This window comes from Nematolebias whitei, chromosome 14, assembly GCF_014905685.2.
Source record: "Nematolebias whitei isolate Nwh7 chromosome 14, NemWhi1, whole genome shotgun sequence".
NCBI classification, from domain to species: Eukaryota; Metazoa; Chordata; class Actinopteri; order Cyprinodontiformes; family Rivulidae; genus Nematolebias; species Nematolebias whitei.
In genome coordinates, this window is record NC_056511.1 from 20,165,105 (window position 1) to 20,176,026 (window position 10,922).

A 10,922-nucleotide genomic window follows, 5' to 3' on the forward strand; every position below is an offset into this window, starting at 1 on the left:
CGACTATAAGGCACACCAGATTATAAGGCGCATTAAGCGAAACTAAAACATTTTGACCGATTTTTGAGCGCCGGTTAGTAAGCACAACCAGAATTAATACATAAGGTGCATCGGATTATAAGGCTCATTGTTGATTTTTGAGAAAATTAAAGGATTTTAAATGCATTTTATAGTCCAAAAAATATGTTAAACGATGAAATATAGAATAATGTCAGTGCCAACAGGAAGAGCACAACATGCTGCAAGAAGTTGTGACATATTTTGATGATTTATTTGAATGAACTTTGCGTGCCAAACTTTTTGATCTTCAATAACCTGCGTGTGTGCGCTGGACATGACTCTCAGCTACTACCACAACAAAATGACCTTAAACTCAACACCTGTGTGATGACCCTGTTTGTGTTTTCTTAGATTAAATAGCTGTGGCAGCCATCTTCAGGTGAATTGACTCCAAAAATTGGTTAACAACCAGACCCCCCCCCCCCCCCCACACACACACACACACACACACACATGCAAATGTAAGTGCCCAACACTGGACAATATAGTGAATATGACATTTGAATAGTAGAACACATGCTTTTGAGTCACAAGATTATTATTTTTTGAATATATAATAATAATTTTTTAAACAAACTCACATAAATAAAATCAACAAATCTTAAAAATAGTTTAGTGACTTGTAAACATGTTTTGACTCAGTATAAAAATGGACAATTTCTTTGGTTTCACAGCTCAGCTGCAGAGGCTCTACATCAGATTTTTTTTCCTGTAACCTTTAATTTTAAATAGTTATGTTTTCACAAAAATTAAAATAAAAGAAAAAGAAGGGGAAAAATGAACATGGGGAGATATTGTTTGAATTTAACCCAAACTGTCTTGACCTGCCTTGGTCCATGTGTTAGATTCCTCTCATCACAAACAGACTATTCTTTTGTGTTTGCGGTACACGCAGAGGATTTATGGTGAGGGGTTTAACTCTGGGTCATGTATTAATATTTAGGGCCGTTCATGAACACCCATTCAGCTTCAGTCGTTCAGTTCAGATCCTTTGAACAACACGAGTCCAGAAAATCCAAACCCAGAAGATTTACAAACTTAATGTGTGTTCTTGTTGCAAATTGCTCATCATTCTTTGGGAGTTCAGTAAAAGCTTTTAGTGCTCTTAGGTACATAATGTATCTGTCTGAAAAAAAAAATTCTTGATTTTAAATTTAACTGCGCAGCTGAAGCTGTTCAACAAGAAGAGATGACAAATGAACTCATGTCAAACATGAATATTTGTTATTAAATAGTAAAATGAAAGATAAATGAGTTGAGATTTTCCAAACATTCAGACCCAGATGAGTTTATATTAGAGATCTCTTATAAGATCACAATTCATATACTGGTTCTTTGGTGTTCTGTCTTAGTCTAAAGGCAGAGAAACAGTCATCCATCAGTCTGAAACACACATCTATTATTTTATGGCACAGGGTTCTTTACAGCTGCCTGCTGATCAGTTGGCTCATAATATTATGTTTTATATTGACTGTTATGTAATATTAGAACCTGAACAGCCCCATGTGTATGTGTGTGTGTGTGTGTGTGTGCGTGTGTGTGTGTGTGTGTGTGGGGGGGGTCACTTTGTGAACACTTTAATTCAGCCTGTTTGTTGTATACAGTATATGCTTGATGGCAAATTCATAAAAAAATTGGAAAAGTGGTTTTGTTCATTGTAAAAAAAAAAACAAGATTACATCATTCATCATCATTGCTATGACAGACGTTGCACCTAATTTACATTTTCTGCAAGATCTTAACTGTCCAAATCACATTACAGATCATCCATCCATTATCTTTACCTGCTTCTTTCTTTTTGGGTCATGTCCAGCCGTCACTGTGCGAGAGGCGGGGGACACCCTGGGCAGGTCTCCAGTCCATCACAGGGACACATAGAGACAAACAACCATTCACTCTCTCACACCTATAGGTACAATTTAGTTACCAATCAGTTTAACATGCATGTTTTTGGTCTGTGGGAGGAAACTGGAGAACCCGTAGAAAACCCACACATACATGGAGAGAACATGCAAACTCCACCCAGCAGGGCCCCCTGGCCGGGATTTGAACAGGTGACCTTCTCGCTGAGAGGTGGCAGCTCTACCAACTGCTCCACCGTGCCGCTCCGTTACAAAACAAAACTTTTTATTTATCAAGAATGCACAGAACAAAGTTTTGGTAGCGTTCTTCAACATTTTTCATACCTTTCTGCTCTTCTCATACCTCTCTCATGCCTTTTTCTGTAAGTGAATGGCACATGCTGGTAAATCCCTGGAAATTCAAACCATTTGTTGCCACAATCATCTAGCACTTTGTTTACAAAGGTTATGGAGCTTCACTGATCAGGCTTTTAAATAGCCTATGTCATTAGTGATGGCGGCCAGGGTGTGATTTTTTTTTGACTGATTTTATTTTATTTATTTTTTGTCTGACAAAATATTAATTTCATATTTTTGGTTTAGATATAGATTTTGGAACAGCAACCAGAATTAAATCAGCGACTCAGATTTGGGCCATTGCTTTAAGTATGAGTAATAATTCAAATCAAGAATAGTTTTTGGCACAGAGTTAAAACATTCTCCAACATTTAATTAACACAAGTGAAACTCATAACATTTGATTATACAAATACTGCAGCCTTTAATAATTTATACTTTCTAAGAATGCTGTTCCAAGTATAATTTTTTTCTCCCAAAGTAACTTATTTAATCCAACCAATAAATATGTAAGACACTTAGGGAACTAAGGTTAGACCTGCTCTTGGGTGTGACAGTTAGAATAATGTTCTAGTTATTTGGGGTTTATTTGATTTCTAACTAAAATAACTGTATATACAATATAACTACATAACTATAATAATAACTTAGCAGCTGAAGTCGTTATGATGCGTTCAATGTACCAGGAAAAAGACAGTATAAATTTAGGAGTTAGCAGTTTATCAAACTGAACAAACTTTCTACAGAGAAGACTAGAGAGTGCCAAAACCAAAAAAAGACAATTACTAATTGGTACTGACTCATCTTACAAAAACATCTGTTTTAAAAGTCAGCATAGAGCTGTTAAAGTTTTTTTTTCCTTTTCCTTTAATGCAATATGAGCAATTATGCTACCCCCATTTCATCTGGCCTTTTGATCCCACATTACATCGTCTGCTGCAGGATGACAGCGTGCAGATGAGGAGTCTGCAGGCAGTTTCACCACTCTGACGTAACAGCATTGTTTCTTCAAAGAGTTCTGACAGCTGGGCCGTGCAGCAGGTTGGATGTAGTCTTGAGTCTGTAAAAATCAAAGTGAATCTACATTTGCATCTAAAACCTTTTCTCCCTTTGAGAAGAAAAACACAATCATTCTCAGCATTTACTGTCTTGGAAGAAAGCTAAATGCTTAATATATTTATGACCTTTTCAGTAACATCTTTATGCATTTAGATATTTAGATTATACACACTACTGCACCATTTGAGACCAAATAAAGGAGACAATATGTATGAATTATTTCATAAAATGAAGCGTAATTTTTGGAAAAAGTTTACATTAATGACCACGTAGTCCATTAATGACCAGTAGTGAGTAATTGTTCGATCTATTATGTTTTTTTTTTAAATATGACAAAACTTATAAGAAATGTGCAAACAAAATTGTAGTTAGCAATATAAACTATGCATTTTAATTATATTTTACTTTGTACTTGTTTTTAAATAAAAATTAATACATGTTCTTTGTGCCATTTTGCTTTGACTTCGACTTAGCAACAGTTAAACAGGCTGTTTTGCAGCTACGGGATCTTATAGGAGAACACTGCCTTTGTTAAGGTTTTAAAAAATACAGTTTAGGAACTGGTTTTGCAGCTGTTTGGAAAGAGCCAGCAAGTTTTCAACATTAGCTGTATTACTACTGCTGATTTTTTAAAATAATTTTAACAACAAATGTAACCACCGGTTGTCTTTAATCGAGTTTATTACTGACACCTTTATGTAGTCATTGCAAAGATATGATACATCTCTTTTTAATTAAGGTTCAAATGTTTTGAGACATAAAAAAAAACCATTTCGGTTCTTCATCAGATCATAAAATGATGTAACTACACACCTAGTTGATCAAAAACACAAAACATATATATTACTTAAAAAAAAAACTCAAAAAGAGAAGCTGTGTTTCCCTTTGAGTCAAATTTGTGAATTAATTACCAGTAGATGTTCCTTTAGCAGCAATAACTTGAACTAAAAATGTTAAAAATGACTTTATTGTTTCTCAAACTGACATCACCTTGGTCCACTCCCATCTCTGTTTCAGTTCATCATAGTTTGTTGGCATCCTCTTATGCCGAGCTCTCAAGTTAATGCAGTAATATTCCAGTCAGATAAAGGTCTGGACTTCAGCTGGACCATGGCTACACTTATTAAATTAATTAATTAATTAATTATTTTATAGACTGTTGCAGATTTGCAGCTGCCCTTGTGTTCCATGTCCTGGAGTGTGACCCAATTTCTGTCAATGTTCTTTAGAGATAAGACGCTGTCCCTTGGCAACCTTTCCAGGATGTAACTCTCTCGTGCTGCTTCTGGGCTTTTCTTTTATATTTTATCTGGACATGCTCTGTCTAACCTTGTGCTGAAACTGTTGAAAGGTTGTGAAAGGTTATTTGTGAATATTCATACTTCCATATAGGTGGGTAGATAATTGGACCTAGCCCATGATGGTGTTGATATGTTGGCGTTTTTATATTAACTTTTACTTGTGTTTTCTTGTTCTTACTGTAGTTTTACATTTTCATTTGACTGAACTGGAAAGCACTTTAGTCAGTCTTTGTTGTTTTTAATGGGCGATATACAATTGACATTGACACAGTTAGCCAAAAATGCTCCGTCCGTGTTGTTTTCTTTTTGTTTTGGTTGTTGTTTGAGTGGTATATAAATTACAGATATTCAGTGAATTAAACAAACCTGATTCGTGTAAGGATTCCATTGTTGTCTGCCTTTACCACTTCTTGCAGCTCCTGAGTGGCAGCTGATGATGCTCCACTGGCATATAATGCTCAGTTTGATTAGAACCCAATGCTGGAACATTGATTACCAAATATTGATTCAGTCTTTCCATCCATCTATTATATTTTACCCGCTATAGCCCTGGCATTAGTCGTTTACTCTGTGGCCCTTGCAGTTGACTCCTGCCTCAAGCCTTTGGTTACCTTCATCCCAGTATTTAGTCTCCTGGTGTCTCCTTGCCTCCACCTGAGAACCCCTGCCTTGGAGTCCAAATCTACAAATGCTGTAAGAACCAAAACCCATACCTCATCAACTCAGCCTTATCTTTATGACTCTTCAAATGACCACTAACCTGCCTCCCTGGAGATCTCTGTTGTCCTCCTGGTACTCCTGATACCTCCTCTGCGCTCCTCTCCAAGCCTGTGAACAATACAGTTAGAGAAGATAATCTACCGTCCTGGTAGAAATTGATCTATGCAGTTTTAAACTCACCATCTCCTATCTTCTAATGATGCTCCTGCACCTTGAGCATGTATACTTGTAAATAAACCAATTACAAAAGGGCTCCCTTTAAAAGAGATCTGTGCGGCGAACTCTTCAACGTTCCTCCGCCGCCCGAGCCGGGAGGAAGGGGGTAGTGAAGTGCATGATCCGTGGCCCCGGGAAGCAGCAAGGCGGTGGGGGATGCTGTAGAGCTCACGGCCGGAGCCGCGAGCCACCTTCATCCCCGCTGCGGCGACAGAGCTGAGGGGAACACCTGGAGCAAACATGTCTATTTGCTCAGGGTCAAAACAGCTTCATTTCACCTGGGCAGCGCGGCGAGTCCAGAGAGTCTTCCCGTGCACACTCCTGCAGTCGCCAATCAATTTTTGGCAGCCAATCAATTTTTGGCTCGACACTGGCCCACGTTTCCCGGGGGTCAGCGGTGACACATAATAAATGTGACTTATACACTGAAGCGACATATATATTTTTTTCCTCTTCATGATGCTTTTTTGACTGATGCAACTTATACACCGGAAAATATATCTATTTTGTCAAAATATGCAATGCGCTTTACACTACAATCTGTGCCCTCATTTCCCCATTTATACAGCACTCTACTATGTCTGTACAAAGAATAATCAGTGCTTTAGATCACACTCATACACCGATGGGACACATATCGGAGACAATAAGGGGTTCAGTGTCTTGCCCAGGGACACTTCAGCATGTGACTGCTGGTGGTCGAAACCCCAATTCTTGCATTGGAGGACGCCTCAATCACAGCTGTGTCCAATGTCAACTGCTGTAAAAGTTTGGCTTTTAGAGCAGATATGCAAATAGATCAGTCAGTTTGCTTGGTCAGATATTCAAAAAAATTACAGTACGAGTTTGTAATCTTCTAGTACTGTATTTTAATGAATGTCATAAGAGTTGCACTTGAAATGTTCTGCGTTTTCTGAGGTGGTGCTCATTAAGAAAAGTTTCAGAACCTTAGTATCCGAGAATAAGGCCTTAGAATTAGTACTGTGCCTATGATAAAAAAATAAAATAAAATAAACCAAACTGAGAAAAAGCCACACAATAAACTTGTTTTTCTTCAGAACGTGTTATAATTGATTTTGGTATGCCCCCCCCCCCCCCCCCCCCCTCCCCCGACCCTCCTTTATTTACGCTCCTGTTTTGAACCCTGTGTGTGCTTTTCATCATTTTTCATGCTCAGGTGGCATTTTTGAGACCAGGGAAAGTGAGTTAGTGAGTATGGATGAGCTGGCTTTCAAGTTTGCTGTAAACAACATAAACCGCAACAAGACTTTGATGCCCAACGCGACCCTCACCTACGACATCCAGCGAGTCAACATCTTTGATGGCTTTGAAGCTTCAAGAAGAGGTGAGATATCTAACACCTTGTGCCAACATTCATCCTCTGTTACAATGATCATCCTACCTGTGCAGCATGCACAATAATATGTTCCTAAGCTTCCCCCAAAACATGTGAGAAGATCTCAACTATCTCTTTAAGGTGTGCAATCCTTGTTTAATCAATTAATCTTTTATATAATTTTCTTCTTTCTTCTAACCAGTGTGTGACCAGCTGACTCTTGGGGTGATTGCCGTGTTCGGCCCCTCTCACAGCTCCTCTGTTAGCGCGGTTCAGTCCATCTGCAACGCCCTGGAAGTCCCTCACATCCAGACTCGCTGGAAGCACCCATCAGTGGACAACAAGGACACTTTTTTCATCAACCTCTATCCTGAGTACACCGCCATTGCCAGAGCTATCCTGGACGTGGTGACATTTTTCAAATGGAGGAAACTGACAGTGGTCTATGAGGACAGCACTGGTAGGGCCATTTATATATTTAACATAACTAATTGATATAACTAATGAATAAGTAAATGATGTGAGTTTTATTAGATTGTTCCATGCATTAAAAAAAATATATATTGGGTGTAAACTCACAGGTTAGAAGGTTTTCTCTGAATATTTTTGATAAAAGGACAGCTGATACCAAATGAATATACTGCAAGGTGACTGAAGACATCATTTTAAACATGCAATGCAAAAGTGGGACAGAGGAAATATAAAAGTTCTCCAGTCTTTCACAAGTCATGGTTATAATTACACAATATGATTCTTTTTTCCAAACTTTCTTCCTTCGTGCTGCTCACTGAACCCAATCTATGAGAGGTCACCACCTTTTCATATCAACCAGCCAATCCAGCCTGAAGCGAAGAACCAAACTGAATCACTGCTTGCCTTAAATCCTCTGCCTTCCTGCTCAGACGTCTTGTCATGAGCATCTGTGAAATTTTGCTTTTGAAATGTCAGCGATTACATATTTAGGATTTTTTTAAATCATAATTTATATTTCCTGATAAATCGCAAAGGCAGAATCTCTCACAGGAAATAATGGCAAATATAAGCCTCCATTTTATACATGTCTCGCGCTGCGGAGCAAAGCGGGAACTGGAAACATCCTGTGTACGTCTTGTGAGCTGGAGAACTTGAATAAAAGAAACGTGACAACAGCCATTTTAGTGTTTGGCTGCATCTAGGTATAAGACAGGCTCCTATCTAAAATTGGGTTGCCATGTCAAAATCCAAGATGGCCACCACTATATTTATATGTATCCATCCCAATCACTTGAGGAAACTATGCTTTCTAGTTTTACACTGCTTAAAAATATAATTTCCTCAAATGATTGTAGTGGCGTGGCCTGGTGGCTCAGAGCTGTTGCCTCTCAGCGAGAAGGTCGCCGCTTCAGATCCTGGCCCAGGATCTTTCTGGGTGCAGTTTGCATGTTCTCTCTGTGCATGCGTGGGTTTCCTCCGAGTACTCCGGTTTCATCTAACAGACCAAATACATTCATGTTAGGCTGATTGGTAACTCTAAATTGTCCTTAGGTGTGAGCGAGAGAGTGAATGGTTGTTTGTCTCGTTTGTGTCTATGTGTCCCTGTGATGGACTGGAGACCTGTCTAGGATGTCCCCCGCCTCTCACACAGTGACTGCTGGACATGGGCACCAGTGACTCACATGAGTCGAAAAGGCAAAAGCGGTTAAAGATAATGGATGGATTGTGTACCTTGTACCTTTATCACACAATTTCATTCCACCTCATGTACCACATGTGATACGAATGGCAGTAAAGAACCTTGAACCTTGTGGTAGCCAATGGGGTAGCTGAAATTTAATCCATGGTGACCTAGGCCACAACTGGCCCCCCCTGGCTCCGCCATTGCGCCTGGTCATGGATAAAATTGCTCCCTCTGCTAGTCAGGATCCGTCACTCGGCGCCCCCTCAGAAAAGAAAAAAAAACAAACTGTTCTTGTACACAGTGTAACTCCTACCCACTTGAACATCTTGTACCAGAAACATTAACATTTACTTACATTCTCTGTTCGAGTCCAGAAAAACACTCATATCAAAAACTACAAACACTCACTATTTAAATCCTACAGCGATGAGGGACATCAGCGTACTGCTTGTAGAAGAAATTAGTCTTATTACACAACAAAGTCAACACATCTTGAAATAATATATTATTTAATTATCACATATTATTCTAAAGAGATCTGTGACCTCAGTGGGATTTGTCTGCTTAAATAAAGGTTAATAAAAAATAAACAAACAAAAAAAAAGCTGAACAAGACTGAGATACAAATAACGTGGCATAACTTAAAAACTTTTAATAACTCATGCAACCCTTTTTTTTTCCCAAATAAGCCATTTTTTATGTTTGTTTAATCTATAATTCTTCAGGCTTTTTGAAGGTTCTGTCAAAGTGTTTATTTAAACATTACACTGTCTTTTCCTCACATTCTTTATTTTTTATTCCCATCTTTATACGTGATCATTTTCCCAGAAGTGTTTTCTCTTCATTTTTGAGCCTTTTATCGTGCACGTGATGATTCATTCTGGCATATAAACTGTAGAAACTCAGGGCTGAACTATTGTTTTTTCTTCAACACACAGACACGCTAACAGTGAACCCATTTTCTGATTACTTATTTGTTGCCATGACGTATTTTATACTTATAAACACTGAGAGCAAATTGATGAATACAAGGTTGAATTTGTTCACTAAGCTTATGAAAGAGCTCTGTTCTATTCTTGTAACTTTGTTGTAGAATAGCTGCTGCTTGTCAAGCTTTTTCCTTAAATACCCATTTTTTAATGTATATTTGCAGATATCTCAGCAAATCACACTTATAAATAATGATTTTTAGATACAAAAGGCATTTTTTGCAAGGGTTCTGCACACTTTTGTATGTAATAAAAATGATTTCAGCAATATGCTAAACTTTGGGTGGCAGATTTAGTAGGCTGTGGAAAACAGAGTCCATTTGCAATCACAAACAACAACTGTGAGCTTCGACAGTTCTGTGCATGAGATTCTAAAACTGCGTTAAACTAAAAACACAGGTGCAACCAGCTCATTACCACAAAGAGCAAAGCAGTTCATCAGGAGCAGAGCAGGATTGTAAATAATTAGGGACCTGCAATTCTGGAAACATATTTTTTCTTCACAAAGTTAAAGAAATGGAGATTGTGCATCTCCCAGTAATGCAGCGAAAAGTACCCAAAGGATTAGAAGTGTATTGATGATTACAATTAACAGTGAATTGCAAAATGTCTGAATTGGTTTAAATACTTTACATCCTGAGTTTTGCACTCTGAGAGAAACTCATTTAAATACAACAGAGCCAAGCTCAAGGATTACTACATCAACTGCTCTCAGGCTGCGCTTTGAAAATAAATACTGATAGCTCCAAAACTATGAAATATTCTTTCATAAATCATCCTCCAAGAGCTTCAAAGAAGAGGGAAACATATCAGAGAAAATAATAAGATTTATTTTATTTCTTTAAGGTCTAATGCGGATGCAGGAGTTGATCAAGGCCCCAGCAAAGTTAAACTTAAAGATCAGGATCCGCCAGCTCACCCCGGGTAACCAAGATGCTCGGCCGCTGCTCAAGGAACTGAAGAAAGACAGAGAGTTTTTTATTATCTTTGACTGTTCTTATCGCACCGCTTCAGAACTTCTAAAGCAGGTCAGCACACAGACATGTACATAATTCACATTACTTTCTTCTATTGACTCTTTGATATTACAGCACTCTTATGTCTCCTTTGGGGACTTTACATTTGATAATAACTTTCACTGCTATGAAGTGGAACACAATTTCCGTTTTTTTTTTTGTTTACAATGTCTACATGTTGAATGAAGGCTGTGAAGGACATGGACAAGTTTTTACTTTTTACTTTCTCATTAGGACGAAACATCACTTTTCTTGTTAGCGTTTGAAAATATTTTAATCTATTCACAATCATCCCTCCTAAAAAAGACACAATAACATCATATTAATTTGAACAGATAAAGCCTTGTGCAGTTATATACATATATATACA

The 10,922-nt window shown here is 38.1% G+C and overlaps 1 protein-coding gene across 1 annotated transcript in view; it reads left to right on the plus strand.

Moving 5' to 3' along the window:
* LOC119420887 (glutamate receptor ionotropic, kainate 1) overlaps window positions 1-10,922 on the plus strand; it is a gene marked incomplete at its 3' end in the record, with an annotated part of 29,289 nt that overhangs the window by 1,032 nt on the left and 17,335 nt on the right. The window contains 3 exon segments of the mRNA XM_037688308.1: window positions 6,732-6,899; window positions 7,093-7,350; window positions 10,383-10,564. Of these exon segments, the coding sequence (XP_037544236.1) occupies window positions 6,732-6,899; window positions 7,093-7,350; window positions 10,383-10,564 (608 nt within the window).